Source organism: Camelina sativa, chromosome 5, assembly GCF_030686135.1.
Source record: "Camelina sativa cultivar CO46 ecotype springtype chromosome 5, ASM3068613v1".
Taxonomy (NCBI): Eukaryota; Viridiplantae; Streptophyta; class Magnoliopsida; order Brassicales; family Brassicaceae; genus Camelina; species Camelina sativa.
The window spans coordinates 9,607,396-9,624,862 of NC_141884.1; the positions used below are offsets into that span (position 1 = coordinate 9,607,396).

The window sequence follows — 17,467 nt, forward strand, 5'->3', positions numbered from 1 at the left end:
CTGATCAACTACAATGGTCAAATAGGTTCACTTGTGTTTGAAGGGTCTTGCTTTGTTGATGGAAGCCGTAGAAGAATTATGGCGTGGGTTCTAAAAGATGCCGCAACCTGATCTTGCAATTATACACAGATTAAATATTAGTATAAGGTCATATAAGCAAATGAAAAAAATATCACATAGATATTTATTAAATATGAAAATGATCATTCATTCCTCTATTTCCCGAGAAATTGCAAAATCAGGAACAGAAACGTGACTAAACAAAAATACAAAAATTCAAAAAAAAAAATCAATTGGGCAAGAAAATCATGGCCACGTTTTGTTGATAGCATACGAACGTGCCAGAAAATTGGCAGATAAAATATAACTGGAAAAAATAAAAAGAAATATAGAAAACAAAACAATTGTGTTTGATCATAATGATCCAGTAAAGGATTTTTGTAGTTCCTTCAAGTGCAAGGTACCATGACAAGCGTAGTAGGATTGATGAACCCTAATCTGATCAACGGAAGAAATCTCCACAAAGGATCTTCGATTTTCGTGAAAAGTGAAGAAAGCAAAAAACGAGTCCAGTGGAGATTCTCAATCCAGAAGAGATCTTTAAGAACGTCTCAAGCCACTGCTTCTTCTACAACAGAACCAAAAGTTAGTTATAACAAGACTCTTTGAGCTTTTTCTAGATAAACTCTAAGGTTTTGTGTTTTTGTGAATCCTTAAGCTTGAAAACACAGGCGACCGAGTTCAATACGACGGCGTATGAAGACAAAATGTTGACCAACTATGTTCCAGTGTACGTCATGCTTCAGCTTGGAGTCATCACGAACGACAACGTTCTTGAAAACGAAGAGAAACTCAAGAAACAGCTCAAGAAACTGAAACAGAGTCAAGTAGATGGAGTGATGGTTGATGTATGGTGGGGAATCGTTGAAGCAAAAGGTCCAAAGCAATACCAATGGAGTGCTTACAGGAACTTGTTTGAGATCGTGCAAAGCGTTGGACTGAAACTACAAGCTATAATGTCGTTTCATAGATGTGGAGGCAACATAGGAGACGATGTGAACATCCCGATACCGAAATGGGTGCTCGAAATCGGAGATTCGAATCCAGATATCTTCTATACGAACAAGAGTGGTAATAGAAACAAAGAGTGTTTGTCTCTCTCTGTAGATAACTTGTCTCTTTTCCAAGGAAGAACAGCTGTTGAGGTATGAAAAAACTCTTGAGTTTGAAACCCTAGGACAGTTTCCTTTGTATATTTATATAATCTTTGCTCTGTTCGTTAGATGTACAGAGACTACATGAAGAGCTTTAGAGAGAACATGGAAGATTTCATTAGCTCTGGAGTCATAATAGACATTGAAGTAGGGCTTGGTCCTGCTGGAGAGCTTAGATATCCTTCTTACAGTGAGACTCAAGGATGGGTTTTTCCAGGAATTGGAGAATTTCAAGTAAGAAAAAACGAAAATGAAACTCTTAATTACTTTAGGGTTTGGTAAAAAGGAAAACAGAGCTTTATAAGTTTATGTTATTTTGCTCTTTTTCAATCTCACAGTGTTATGACAAGTATCTTAGATCAGATTATGAAGAGGAAGTTAGAAGAATTGGGCATCCTGAGTGGAAACTTCCAGAAAATGCAGGGGAATACAATAATATTCCAGAAGAAACTGAGTTTTTTGAGTACTCGAATGGGACTTACCTTAAGGAACAAGGAAAATTCTTCTTGTCATGGTACTCCAAAAGGTTACTTCTCCATGGTGATCAGATTCTTGATGAAGCTAATAAAGTGTTTCTTGGGTGTAAACTCAAGTTAGCTGCAAAAGTAAATCAAAATCTTGTAGGGTTTATCTTAATGCATTAGAAACATGATCAAGATTTTTATAGTTTTTTATTTTGTGTCGTCCTGATTTATCTATCAGGTCTCTGGAATCCATTGGTGGTACAAAACTGAAAGTCATGCTGCAGAACTTACAGCGGGTTATTACAATCTCAAAAACAGAGACGGGTATCGTGCGATTGCGAAAATGTTGCGTAGACACCATGCTATCTTGAATTTTACTTGTCTAGAGATGAGAAACACAGAGCAGCCAGCAAAAGCTAAGAGTGGACCTCAAGAACTTGTTCAGCAAGTAAGCAAATAGATCTCATTAAATAACACTCTTGTTTGTATGTTACTTAGAATGGTTTCATTTTGAAGGTTTTGAGCTGTGGATGGAGTGAAGGGATTGAAGTTGCGGGTGAAAATGCGCTGCCGAGATTCGATAGAGATGGATATAACCAGATTATACTAAATGCACGGCCTAATGGGATTAACCAAGATGGTAAACCGAGGATGTTTGGGTTCACATATCTCCGATTATCTGATAAGCTTCTCAGCGAACCGAATTTCTCAACGTTTAAAATGTTCTTGAAACGAATGCACGCGAACCAAGTAAGCAATCAAATAGCCCCTCCTAGAAAACTGTCTTTGATTTAAGATTCATTCATATATTTTTTTGACGTTGCATTTGTTTTATGTTTCAGGAGTATTGTTCAGAGCCTGAAAGGTACAATCACAAGCTGTTTCCATTGGAAAGATCGAGAAACGATGAATCAGTGGAGACGTTTATGGAAGAAACAGAACCAGTTGATCCATTTCCATGGCTGGAAGAGACAGACACGAGTATTAGACCCTATGAAAGTGTACTGTCTAGACTGCGAAGCACATTCTTGAGGAAGAAGTCTTAGAGAATGCTTAGCGAAAAATCTAGCTTACAATATTTCTGAGATAAATATGTAAAAAATATGAAAAAGTGAATACGTAAATATGTAAACTTGAGATAAATATATAAAAGTAAATATATCATCCTATGATCTACGTTTGAAGCACTAGTTTCTTCTTATAAACATTAAACTCTAACTCTCTAGACTATAAGGGTGAAGATTGGTTCAAAAAAACAAACAAAAAAAACTCTCAAGGGTGAACATGAACTACACAACAAATAAAAAATATTTATTAGCTCTAACAAGATTTGACAACTTAAGACATTTTGAAAAACATCAAAAAGCAGTTTTCTTCAAAGGAATAAGAACTACTCTTTTGGTCGGATTTTAGGCCGGAGCTTTGTGCAATTTTCTACTCCATAGTGTTACTTGATACTCTTTTTCTTTATTATTACTCTATTTTTCTAGAATTCAAGTTTTGATAGTTTTAAATTTTCCCGTGACCAAGGATTCACATTGGTGTGTGTGTATGAGAAACAGAGAGAACGAGAGTACTGACTTAATTTCAAGAAACGAAGCAAAGACAAGATTCCACCAAACATCATTATCATTAGTGCATTTTAACCCCACATGTGACAACAGAGCGTGACACAAAAGCTTTCATTTTTTAGTCAAAATGACACAGCTCTCCAAATTACAAAAGTGACTTCGAAATAAGTGAAACGAATTCAAATAAAGCAAATAGTATAATAGAAACTAGGTTAAATGATTAATACAGTACATAGTAGTAAACAGTTTTACACAATTACCATAGGAATATAAATATAGTCAAGGACAAGGACCCACCTGTGAACCATCATTCATCGTGCCACTTTGTCGTCACTTAGCAGCTTCGTCTTTGGCCGCAGTGGCAGAAACGTAATAAGCAACACAGAAGAGGGCATGAAGAAAACACAAAATCCCTCCAATGGAGAGGAAATGGTGATGTGTGAACCCACAAGAGGATCTTGACTTACTGTTCGACATCGTCCCGATCACTATACTCCCGAATCCAACGGCGAATACAATCCTGTGGTTACAAATATCCAATCATTCACGTGTCATTATTTTACTTGGACCATACAATTATTATTAATGCCCCAAAAGAAGATTAGATTTGTTGTATTATTAACGTACCAAGTGAGGACGAGACAAACCATAGAGATTTGCCTAGAGGAAGAAGATCTTTGAAACTCGTCTTGAGAGCAAATACAGAGACAGCCTCCGACCAAGTTGAGTAGGACATGAGCTATTACCAATATCGCGGCTGCACCTAGACCGAGCCTAAACGCGTCCTGGCTCGGTTCTCTGCACTCAAATAACCATAGCCTCATGTGCTTCACCTGGCATCCACATATGCAACATCACACCGGTCTTAGCATATGCAAGAGGTCCAAGGTTCTCTAAAAAAACCATTTAATTAACCTGATAGAGTATATGTGTATGCATATATAATACCTGATTTTGGGCGACTTCAGCTTGGATTCCGAGGATTGCAGCGCCTACATCCAAGCCCACAATGACTAAACAAAGAAGAATGCCTACAATCTTCGCCATTTCTAACTCTTTGAGTAACTAAGATTTTTAAAAAGGGAAATTGCTTCTTTCTGAATGTTGGTTGAAGAGGGAATGAGAATGGGTAGTGGGAAAGTCTAATGAGTAATGATCTTTTATGACAAAATGGGTTTTATATCCCTTTATATATAAAGAAGTCTTGGGTAAAGTTATGAGGGTGTGGAAGAAAAGGAGAGAGAAAGAGATAGAAGAACAAAAAAAGTTGAAATGAAAGAAAAAGATATTTCTCTTGTAGATATTTCATATTTGTATCTTTTAGTAGGGTTGGCTTATTTCTTTTTGTTAAACTAGGAAATAAGACTATAACCTTTTATAATTAACTTGATTGTAATGTATACATTGAACCGTTAGCATATTATACTATTCTATGAAAGGATGGAAAACAATTTGTCGCACACTTAATCTCCCTTTTAATAAAAAGGAAGTACACAACTTAAGTTTTGTAGACTTTATAAAAAATATAAATGGTTACAAATGCATACTAATAGGTTATATATAAGATATACATTAACCATGTACTCTTTATAAGATAACTCTTTATATATAGATAATAAATAATAAATCTATAAATCGTGGAATATATAGATAATAAATAATAAATCCATAAATCGTGGAGCAGATATATCATGAAGATCACAACATAGTTATTTCAAATGATTTTCTTTTTAATAAAAGAAAAATACATAACATAGTTTATATTATTTATATTATAATATAAAATAAAGAGAAGTATACAATATAGTTTATATTATAGTGATTAAATTATATTATTAAAAGGGAAGTACACAACTTAAGTTTTGTAGACTTTATAAAAAATATAAATGGTTACAAATGCATACTAATAGGCTATATATAAGATATACATTAACCCTGTACTTTTCATAAGATAACTCTTTATATATAGATAATAAATAATAAATCCATAAATCGTGGAGTATATAGATAATAAATAATAAATCCAAAATCGTGGAGCAAATATATCATGAAGATCACAACATAGTTATTTCAAATGATCTTCTTTTTAATAAAAGAAAAGTACATAACATAGTTTATATTATTTATATTATAATATAAAATAAAGAGAAGTACACAATATAGTTTATATTATAGTGACTAAATTATATTATTTAATTTAAAATTATAATCGCGGAATTATTTCAAATGATCTCCTTTTTAATAAAAAGAAGTACACAATATAGTTTTTGTAGACTTTATATTTTTAATTAATTATAAATGATTACAAATAGGTTATAGATAGGTTATAGATTAATTCATATATTAATGGTTACACCTAAAATTGGGTGCAACCTTAATTGGAGATATTCCAAATTGATAATTGATATATTAATGGTAATAAATAAAATCATGGATCTTTCAAACTGTATTTTTAGAAGATTTTAGTCATATATCAAGTTGTTTCCAAAGATCTTTAAACACAATATTAGAAATTTACTTTCCACGGATTTTATTGATAAACCATAACGTTCAATAAAAATTAGGACCATGCTAGAGCACAAATTGAATTTTGTTTTTATATTATAATTTTAAGACTTACAAACTCAAGCACGAGTTAAATTTTTATATACTCTAGCACAGAAGTTGCTGGACACACTCTAGCACGGATTAATAATTTTATATACTCTAACACGGGTTAAAATTAACAATATAAGACTTACATAATACATTTACATTCCATGAATAATATTTACAATAAAAATTATTTGTATGAGTTGCATCCAAATAATATTATATACAATTACATATATAATATTTTAAAAATAATAAAATATATTTCAACCCGTGCTATAGCACGGATCCAAATCTAGTTTATTACTTATAAAAGCGTACAGTCTACATCAATTTTCTACTATTTTTCTCGGTTTACACCACTACGGTATATAATTTATGAATGGTATAGAAAACAGGTTAAACACACAAACAGATTTCTTCACTCAACTTCCACAACCATTCAAACCTTAACTATATTACTCCTTTTATCATTTATTAGATGAAAGCATATATGTATAATACAAAAAAATATTAATTTTGAGAAAAAGGAGTAAAACAACTAAAAGTAGATAAATCGTAAATATGATGTGAAAAATGCGATAGGCTAAGTTAAAAAAACATTTTAACGGCAAATCAATTTTATTATATCATAAAATTGTTACATGATACATTATACATCCATCCAAATACAACCATTGAAGCAAATAAAAGAAATTGAACACAATTTCGATGAAAAAGTGGAAGTAATACTGCTTTACAAACGAAAGCCTTACAGGCAACAGATGAAATCTGTAAAGTCTCTTATTAATATACTCGTTAAGGGCTAACACCTTATAGATGAAACTCCCAAATGCTTTTTGCATCACTTTGATTAAACATAAACACTGATATGTTGCTTGAAGTGGATCTTGATCATGTTTTCTGGGATGCCATACACTTCGCTGCCGATTAGTTTCACACATCACCTTACTGTTGTTTCTATGTAGACTTGCCTTTCCGGGATCCCATATTCGCCGACCAAAACACCAATATAGTCTTTGAATCTTATGCTTTATTCCTTCTGCACAAAAATATTGAAAATATTGGTCATCATGGAGAGTAGACAAACTCTTCACGGAGATCACGGGCTTGACTTGAATAAATCCAGAAAAGAATTCACATTTACTCGCCAAGCAATAATTGGCTCCACTATCAGAGAAATAAGCCAGAAACGATTTCGTTTCAGATCACCAAAGTAAAAGACTCTAATCGAAGTTGATTGCGTTTGATTAATTGTTGATGTCGTTGGAAACAAACTCAGTCTTGATTGACTCTGAATCTGATCAACCCAATTCGCTGGTACAGTCACCAACACAACCATCACCATGAGAAAGAGAAAACAAACTGCAATTAGCCATCGTAGAGCACATAGACCTATAATCAAATCAATCGATGTAACCATCTCTGGGAAAGGTGCTTCTAATTTCGGATCTGGCAACGGTTTTGAAAAAAATTGGTAACCGTTCGTCTCAGTTGGGAAAACGATCACAAACATCACTGCCATCCTGAAGAAGAAATTTAATCGACAAATCTGATGTAATCCCATACTAGTTATTAGTAAATAAGAAGAAAAATAATGAAAAAACTGAATAGGAACCACCGGCAAACGCCGGCGGCCCGGAAAAAACAAGAAGAAAAAGTGGTTGTGTTTGTTCGCTGGACACCTCGTGAGAGAAGAGAGAGAAGAGAGGATTTTTTTTATCGTGCTTAGGCTAAGTTAAAATTAAGAATTAAAATATAACAACAAACTAGATAGTCGCCCACGCTGTACAGTTGGAAAATATTTACGTAAATTTGAATTTCTATGTTACAAAATAATATTAGAAAAATATTTATTTTATATATTTTATAAAATTATATATTAAATTTACTTAGTTTCATACTTCGATTTTGATCTGTAGTCGGTACTACTATTTTTATTCGGGTGCAATATCAAATTCGTTAATTATAAATTCAGTAAATTCTATATAAAAAAACCCAACAAAACATGTATTGACCTGTGATCTAGTATTACAAACCGATTTGATCATGTTTAGATATCTTAATATACCAAATTTACAATAGTGATTAATGTTAATATTAACACCATTGCAATTATTGATATAACATTTTATTATATATTAACTTATATGTGAAAACTATAATTAGATTATTTATATGTATATTGTCAACATTATACACTTAATATTGTTTATATAGTAAATATTGTGTATACAAAATAAGTTTTAGCCAGTTAAATAGTTTGTTATTGTTTCCTAAAATTTCTGAAACAATACATAGATATTGTTAAATAATTTTATTAAATAATTTCAAAAATATTATTTTATTATTTTTTAAACAAATATAAACTTTTTTTTTGTTAGTTATTAGATTAATTAAAATGCAATAACATTTTTTGTAATATGTCAAATCAAAATTGGTTAAAGTTCTAACATTGCTTAAATAAGTATATAGAGATATTTTTAAAATTTAAGCAATGTTGTATCTTAGTTTTAAAATATATCTGTCATTATTAAATGAATATATAATCTTAGTTTTATAAATAAAATTAAGTTTTATAGTTTTTTAAATAGTTTTTTATTGTTTCCTAAAATTTCTGAAACAATAAATAGAATCTGTTAGTAATATTATTAAATAATTTCGAAAATATTGTTTTATTATTTTATAAACTAATATAAGTTTTTCTTTTGTTAGTTATTATATTAATTAAAATGTAATGACATTTTTTGTAATATGACACATGATGGTAGGGTTAAACTTTAACAACATTGTTTAAATAAGTATATAGAGATTTCCTGAGAATTAATACTTATTTAATAGAGAAATTTTTATTTTATCTGAATTTACAATTATATTAAAATATTTTTTTTTACTAATTTTTTTGTCATCTGTATATTGAGCTAGATAGAAGACTATTAAAAAAATCAATACCATTTTAACTAATATTTTAGTTTTATTAAATAAATTTAATTTATTACTATCTATTTTTTGATTAAATTATAGTTAGCATATATCCAAATTTATTGTTTTATAGTCTTCTAGAGAAAAGATGTTCTAATGTCTGCCGAAAGCAAATTAAATTTCCAATTTCGATTACTCTTACTAGGATGTTGGCCCGTGCGTTACCGCACGGAAAAGTGAAAACTTGAAATGATTAACATTGTTAATTTCATATTTCGAGTAAAATGTTTTTGGTAATTTTTTAACTGTATAATATAAAAGTCATAAATAATGACTAAGATGAATTAACTAAATTAGTTAAATAAAATATTTGTTATATATATAAAAATGAAAAATCGATTCAGTGACAATAAGAGAATAATGTTAAAGATATATAAATCTAGGTTTAATGAATTATACTCAGATAATCAATTTTGAAAGATATTCACATAGAATAAAAATTAAATCATTATTCTATCGAAATTTATAAAAATAATAAAGGTATAAAACAAAAAGGTGCGATTTTTGAAACATAGAGGTGTGAAAAAAATGTGAAAGAATTAATAGGTGCGATTTTTGAAAGATGGGGATACAACGAAGAGATGCAAAAATATGAAAATAAAGACATGTGAAACAAAAAGGTGTGAAACAAAAAGATATAAAAACTAACAAGTGCAAACATTGAAATCAAGGGGTACAACGAAGAAACATAATTGTTGGATCAAAATACTGAAACTTTACATAAATAAAGAGGTGTAAAACAAAAAGATATGAAAACTAACGGGTGCCTACATGAAAAGTTGGGGATGCGACGAAGAAACACAATTGTTGGATCGAGTTTTTGAAACTTTTGAGATCATTAACAAAGGGTGAGATCATTAATAATACTTAAATAACAAAAACTCTTTTCAAAATCCATAAAAATCTGTATATATATAAAAACAAAAAGATGTGAAAACAAAGAGGTGTGAAACAAAAGTGTGAAACAAAAGGGGTTGAAAAATAACAAGTGTAACCATTGAAAGCTAGGGGTACAACAAAGAAACACAATTGTTGGATCAAAACATTGCAACTTTATATAAACAAAGAAGTGTAAATCAAAAAGGTGTGAAAACTAACGGGTGCTAACATAGAAAGCTGAAGGTGCAACGAAGAAACACAATTGTTGGACCGAAACTTTGCAACTTTTGAGATCATTAACAAAGGGTGAGATCATTAATCATACTCAAAGAACAAAAACTATTTTCAAAGTCCACAAAATATGTATATATATAAAAACAAAGAGTGTGAAAACAGAGATGTGTGAAACAAAAAGGTGCAAAAACTAACAAGTGCAATCATTGAAAGCTAGGGGTAAAACGAAGAAACACAATTGTTGGATCAAAACATTGCAACTTTATATAAACAAAGAGGTGTAAAACAAAAGGGTGTGAAAACTAACGGGTACCAACATGGAAAGCTGGGGGTGCAACGAAGAAACACAATTATTGGACCAAAACTTTGCAACTTTGAGATCATTAACAAAGGGTGAGATCATTAATAATACTCAAAGAACAAAAACTCTTTTCAAAATCTGTAAAAATCTGTATATATATAAAAACAAAGAGTGTGAAAACAAAGAGGTGTGAAACAAAAAGGTGTGAAACAAAAAGGTGTGAAAACTAACAAGTGCAACCATTGAAAGCTAGAGGTACGACGAAGAAACACAATTGTTGGATCAAAACATTGCAACTTTATATAAACAAAGAGGTGTAAAACAAAAGGGTGTGAAAACTAACGGGTGCCAACATGGAAAGCTGGGGGTGCAACGATGAAACACAATTGTTGGACCAAAACATTGCAACTTTTGAGATCATTAACAAAGGGTTTAATAGGTGCGATTTTGAAAAGATGGGGGTACGACGAAGAAACATGATTATTGGAAAAAAACTTGCAACTGTTGGGATCATAATTAATTTTAAACCGTTTGATGAGATAATAGAAACAATCTCATCCGTTAGATTAAAGTTGACCCCCAAAAGTGGGTTTGCTATTATATAGAGAAAACAAAGAGTGTGAAAACAAAAAGGTGTGAAACAAAAAGGTGCGAAAACTAACAAGTACAACCATTGAAAGCTAGGGGTACAACGAAGAAACACAATTGTTGGATCAAAACATTGCAACTTTATATAAACAAAGAGGTGTAAAACAAAAGGGTGTGAAAACTAATGGGTGCCAACATGGAAAGTTGGGGGTGCAGCGAAGAAACACAAATTTTGGACCAAAACTTTGCAACTTTGAGATCATTAACAAAGGGTGAGATCATTAGTAATACTCAAAGAAGAAAAACTCTTTTCAAAGTCCATAAAATTCTGTATATATATAAAAACAAAGAGTGTGAAAACAAAGAGGTGTGAAACAAAAAGGTGCGAAAACTAACAAGTGCAACCATTAAAAGCTAGGGGTACAACGAAGAAACACAATTGTTATATCGAAACATTGCAACTTTATATAAACAAAGAGGTGTAAAACAAAAAGGTGTGAAAATTAACGGATGCCAACATGGAAAGCTGGGGGTGCAACGAAGAAACGCAATTGTTAGACCGAAACATTACAACTTTTGAGATCATTAACAAATGGTTTAATACGTGCGATTTTTAAAAGATGGGGGTACGACGAAGAAACAAGATTATTGGAAAAAAAATTAAGAGAGAGAGAGAGACAAAGCGGAGAGCTCTTATGGAGAACTTTAGCTCTGTAGTGGTGAGTAGTTTATTTCCGTATATCAACCATATATTAGGAATTGAATTCCCACTTATGTCTATGAATCGGTACCATCATGTTCTTCAATAAACGACAGCGAAAACGAAGTCGATGTGGTGAAACAAGTGATAATAATATCTCACCTTTTGATGTTCTCTTCTTTGAGTTAAACACTAATTTTATATATTTCTTGTTTTTTCTTTTTTTTTTTTGGCAGATTCCAGATCACTCTAAAAGTGACTGTTATACATTACGTTTTTTAAAAGTTGTATATACAAATTAGAAAGTCATCAAAGACTAAATAAGTTATCTTTAGTAGATCTTTTCTTTCTAACTTGACTTGTCATTTGGTCTTGTTTACGCTTTCTAGAATTTGATTTTGTGTTGTCATAAGTATGTCTGGTTTTTTTTTCGGCACTCTCTATTTCCATGTTCATTTGTAATATTTCTATATATTATCAAAATGTTTGAAACCCATAAAGTATAAGAAATTATAATTCAACTAAATTTTTTAAAAACTGTATTTACAAAAAAATATAAACTAACCTGGATCATGAACATCTAATGGACATCCTACAAAAAAAAAAATTTAACATTTATACCATGTTTGTTAGAAAAAATAAATAGGTTTTTCTAGAAAGTCAAAAAACTTGCACATTGAGAATCAAAAACATTAGCCATGCAAAAAATATGGCACATGTACTTAATAACATTAGCCATGCAAAAACATGAAAACCGGAAAGGCTAAAAATTTTGAAGAGACTAAAGTTAACAAAACTAAAATTAATGTATGAACTTAATAGTGTCGACTAACAGTAATAATAATCTAATAGAGAAACACTACAGGTCATTCGCAGAAAAAATTAAATTACCTTGAATTAGAGATTGATGCTTGAAAGTTAAAAAACACTTCAATAATACAATTCTTTAATACTCAGAAAACAATTTTTCAAAACTTGTTTATGTAGTCAAGAAAAGTTTATATATAATAAACAAAGAGGTGTAAAACATAGAGGTGTGAAATGTAAAGGTGTAAAAATTAATAGATGTGAAACAGGGAGGTACAACAAAGAGATGCAAAGACTAAGAGGTGTGATTTAAAATGTGTAAAAATGAATGGATGTGATTTTTGAAACCAGGAGGTACAACAAAGAGATGCAAAGACTAAGAGGTGTGATTTAAAAGGTGTAAAAATGTATGGATGTGATTTTTGAAACCAGGAGGTACAACAAAGAGATGCAAAGATTAAGAGGTGTGATTTTTGAAAGATGGGAGTGCGACGAAAAGACACGATTAATAATTTTAAACCGTTGGATTAAAACTGGAATCAATCTCATCCGTTGGATTAAAAGTTGACAAAAAAAAGTGGGTTTGCTATTATATATAGATTGATTTTAGCGAAAAGACATATAGCTAATTTTTTTTCGTTTTACATTTGATTTGATTGTTTGCTATAGAAGTATGCTTTAACAAAGACATAAAGCTATTACAATTTGATACTGATGTAGATAGATTCATAGATCTAGTAAAAACTCCATATTTTTTCCATCGGTAAAAGGATTATATATGTAAAACAACTGAAATGAATATTTAATGGGAACAAACAATAAACAATACACATTAGTATAAAGTAAAGATAGAAGAAACAGGGAATAGGATTAGCTGGGATATGCATGTGGTACTTTAGCACCAAAGCCAATAAAGCTTCTTTTTGTCCATACGGAATGCCCAATCTCATTTTGATTAAACCTTACCGATATGTGTAAAATATTTTTATCTTTGCTTCAAGTGATACACAATACTAGTTTCTGCAGTTGCTTTTGTTTATAAATTTGGTTTGGGTAAACATGGTTGGATTCTTTGTGTTGGGGAGGAAGAAAAGTAGGGCATAATACAACCCATCCAAACATGGCCAGTGTCTTCACTTCTCTGTTAAAGAATCAAATTTGATGTTCTTTAATTCCATAGTAATTATGTACGTCATGTAGAGAATATATTGCCTATAATAACATTAATCAATATATGACATAATGGGAAAACTTAATTACTAAACAATACTCACAAAATCGATAGTGTCTACAAAATGTGAGGCATGCAAATAAAAAAATCTGCGATTTACAGTTGATTTACACTATCAAACAGTCATGATTGAAAATGTTTATATAGGCTATATAACCGTGGTTTTTTTTTTTCAAAGTTTGAAATTTCTAATTGTTAAGTTGTGGATTCGGATCACACGGTTAAGTTTAACAAAAAAAAAAAAAAAAATCACGGTTAAGTGATAGTTGTTGACATTGAACCAAGACTACCTAACTGAACCGGATTTGGTTGAAAATTAGGTCATTACCGACTCATAGGTTTTTCTGAGGCGTGTTCATGTTGTTATCTTGTACGATAGATTTCTTAGCCGTGATTCGTAAACCTCAGGGTTTGTGGAGCCCTTGATGATCTTGTAAATTATGATTGAATTTTCGAATTCCGTTCTGGCCGAGTACGTAGGGTCAATCACACGATTGATGTGACTTTGTGAGTTCATCTTCTTCTCTTCTCTATTATTCTATGTTCTTATCCTTAATCTATATTGATAAGGCCTAATTTAACTAGGAACTATTCTTATCCTAAACTGATTATCTAACCAGTTACGTATATTCTATGTTCTTGTCGGTTACATTGTGTTTGGTGAAATTCAGACTTCGATTTAGGTTATGAATTGATGCAAGAATCGAAGTAAGTGGTATCATAACCCCATGTTGCATATTCAATGACGAATACTCAGATCGAACTGGATCGTTTTGATGTAAAAGCGATTTGTCTCCGTCGAACAATAATATATGAGCAATATGATCAACAATGATGACTCATTTTCATCGGAGGTAAGCCATCCAAAATCCATTATGATTGATTATCTGATCATACATCAGACTTAATGATTTTGTATTATACAGAAGCTCTGTAACAGAACCAAGTGAAAGATAGCTGTAATGACAAACTTTGTTGTCAATGGTGCGGCCAAAGCAACATATGGAACTGCTGTGACATCAAGATCTCTCACATGTGTTCTTATACTCTTCCTCACCCTAAGCAGAAAGTTATACGACAACGACATGAGGTGACAAAAGATGGTTAAGCTGGAATATATGACTTAACTATATACACTCTTAAGACAGGTCTAGACTTTAGAACACAATCAATGTCGAAGGATGGACAAGCTAGAATTTGGTGAACACACATAAAGACGTACGACTCAAAGGTTAGTCTTAACCCAGTTGATCATGAAGTAAAGAAATATGTGAGGAGAAAAAAACTTGATAATCTTGAATGTTTGTGATTAGGTATTGCGGAAGATCATTAATTGCGAAACTGCAACGATGTGATATTATCTACTTTAACAAGATTGTATATGTCAAGATCGTATCTATCTGCAACTCAAAGTTCTAACAAAGTTAATTGATGTAAAACATTGATGATTATATCTTTCTGAAATCTGTAGAAGATCTAAAGCAATCTTGGTGTAACTATATCCAAAGGATGTGCAAGCTACATCCTTCTCATCAAGAGCTCATTGCCTCACAAGTTTGATCAATTTAATGGGAACTCTTTAATACGGTAGGAACTCTATATGAGCTTAAGGAGATAGAGTTGTCTTAGAGTTGTAGGTCTCATAAGATTCAGGCTGATGGATTAAACATGAAGGGAAAAGTCAGCGAAAAGGGATGATGATTCTTCGAGGTAAATTACCAAGAACTAGGTTTGGAACAAAGACTAAAGTCACATGTTGGTTTTGCAAGAAAGAAAGACATGTCAAGAACATATTTAAATATTACAAATGGTTTCCCAGCTGTACATTGCACTCGATAGAATTACAACACCATTTATAACACTTTGTAAAAGAGAAGAAAACTAGAGACTTCGATATGTAAAAAGACAACAAAGAGTCAATCCTGGTGATGCTCCCTCCATCCATCGATCACTTAAGCTTCCGACCTAACAACCAAACACACAAACCATTAATACTGTTATCATGAACAAAGTACAGATGACAAAATCTGAGGTATATATATAAGTGACGATTCCTCTAAGATATATAAAATATATTCTGAACATAACAATATCATAAACATGACTTGAGACCGAACTTCAACTGTGAAACATCTGTGTTTTGAATTTTGATTGATTAAATGAAGTTAAAAAGATTGAGAAAACCATTTTTGTTACCACCTAATAGTTATCGAAATCCCTTCAGTAATTCGTTTAATGACCAACCACGTAAGCCTTTCGCCTTTTTGTGGCCACGCTCGGCCTCCTCACCTTCCGGTATCGGAGGTAACGTCGGCCTCCACCGTGGGCACTCTCTTCTTTGAGGCACCGGCGATGGCTGGTCAATCGATAACCGGTCAAGCGATAGCTGGTCAATCGATAGCTGGTCAGTCGATGGCTGCAGGTCCATCAATGGCTGGACAGTCACGGCGGTGGTGCAATGGAGACATCGACTGAATAGAGAAAACTTCATTTGAAACTCGATTACTTTAAAATATTATTATTGGTTAGACAATTCAGAGATTTGAGAATTTCTTTAAGATATACGTAGTGTATATATATTATATACATTGTTAGTATATAAAAGGCATAAAATGTAATACTATATCTGTCATTTATACATAATGTTATTTGTAAGGAAAAATATATTTTTTTATATAGTAAATACAAATAATAGCTGTACATTTAAAATTTCTTTATAAAAGTCAGAATAGTTAGCTTAAAATGTCAAAAACTGATTAATTTATAATTGAGAAGAGCTGTAATTAATGGGAATAGTAGGATAATTTCTTTATGACTCATGTTTTCTGTCAAGATTCAAGAATGAGAAACGGTTGGTATCAGCACTTAAAACTGATATTATTATATTTTTTAAAAATATAGAATTTGCTTTATTTTTATATATGTTATACTTTAATACTTGACTCTTGAGAGTTAAATCTTCTGTTTTCTTTTTAATGCAAAAAATTCATAAATTTCATATAAACATTTTATTATATAGAGCTTGGTTTCAAAGTTACTCATTAATAAAATTTTGATATGTTTCAATTGTATTAATAAGATGTTGACAAATGTTAATTGTAGATTTACTAAAATATTTATATAAAAATATAAAAATTCTAAACCTATCATAAAAAGGAAAACCCTATCATAAAAAGTTCTAAACTTACTATATAAAGCATGGTTTCAAAGTTACTCATTAATAAAATTTTGACATATGTCAATTTTATCAATAAGTTGTTGACACATGTTAACTGTAGATTTACTAAAATATTTATATAAAAAATATAAAAGTTCTAAACCTATCATAAAAATGAAATTTATACATAAATAACAAAAAATATTAATTTATTCAAAAAAACATTTAAACTAATTTGTAATTTATTTAAAGAAACTCTTTTTCATATTATAAGATTTTTAAAAAATTTTAATGCAAAATTATTGGTTAATTTCAAATTCTATGATTGTATATATTGTGTAGGCTTTTACATGATTAGTTGAATTCTTTTTAGTATATATAACTTGGTTTAAAAATTAATCATTAATATGATAGTAACACGTGTTAAGTTTTATCGTCATTGATATGGTTTTGACAAGTGTCAAAAAAAAAAAAAAAGTACGAACAAAGTTTGGTTTTCAAAATTAATCTTAAATATGATAGTGTTAATTTATAGATTTAAGGTATTAATTCAAAATAAGCCTGCAATGTGAGCATGACACATGTTGATGTACTGAACTAAGATTACCACATATGTCAAAATGAAATATTTATTTTTATCTTATGTAACATGACATGTATCATGATTTAGTTAATAAATTTACATTATTTATTTTAGTTTCATTCTGTTATTAGAAAATTTCAATAATTTAAAATTATATATAAATT

At 30.8% G+C, this 17,467-nt stretch overlaps 2 protein-coding genes and 1 long non-coding RNA gene across 4 annotated transcripts; 1 reads left to right on the plus strand and 2 right to left on the minus strand.

Annotated features, from left to right (window-relative positions):
• The first annotated feature begins 295 nt into the window (after positions 1–295).
• Positions 296–2,865, plus strand: LOC104786364 (beta-amylase 6). Of its 2 annotated transcripts, none has more exons than XM_010511752.3 (7): positions 296–645; positions 732–1,205; positions 1,284–1,448; positions 1,553–1,819; positions 1,917–2,126; positions 2,195–2,428; positions 2,521–2,865. In XM_010511752.3, the coding sequence occupies exons 1-7, from the start codon at positions 466–468 to the stop codon at positions 2,722–2,724; spliced, it is 1,734 nt and encodes a 577-aa protein (XP_010510054.1). In that variant the 5' UTR covers positions 296–465; the 3' UTR covers positions 2,725–2,865. The 2 variants fall into 2 exon arrangements, with proteins under 2 accessions (XP_010510054.1, XP_010510055.1); XM_010511753.3 differs by having other exon boundaries at positions 352–645; positions 719–1,205.
• A 424-nt stretch (positions 2,866–3,289) lies between these two features.
• LOC104786365 (protein VASCULATURE COMPLEXITY AND CONNECTIVITY) lies at positions 3,290–4,539 on the minus strand. The gene is made up of 3 exons (XM_010511756.3): positions 4,198–4,539; positions 3,877–4,082; positions 3,290–3,769 (listed from the first exon to the last, which is right to left on the minus strand). Exons 1-3 carry the CDS (start codon positions 4,294–4,296, stop codon positions 3,580–3,582), a joined length of 495 nt encoding a protein of 164 aa, XP_010510058.1. The 5' UTR covers positions 4,297–4,539; the 3' UTR covers positions 3,290–3,579.
• A 10,784-nt stretch (positions 4,540–15,323) lies between these two features.
• LOC147943459 (uncharacterized) lies at positions 15,324–16,133 on the minus strand. The gene is made up of 2 exons (XR_015598132.1): positions 15,763–16,133; positions 15,324–15,528 (listed from the first exon to the last, which is right to left on the minus strand). It is a non-coding gene; the product is annotated as an uncharacterized LOC147943459 (long non-coding RNA).
• Positions 16,134–17,467: the final 1,334 nt, after the last annotated feature.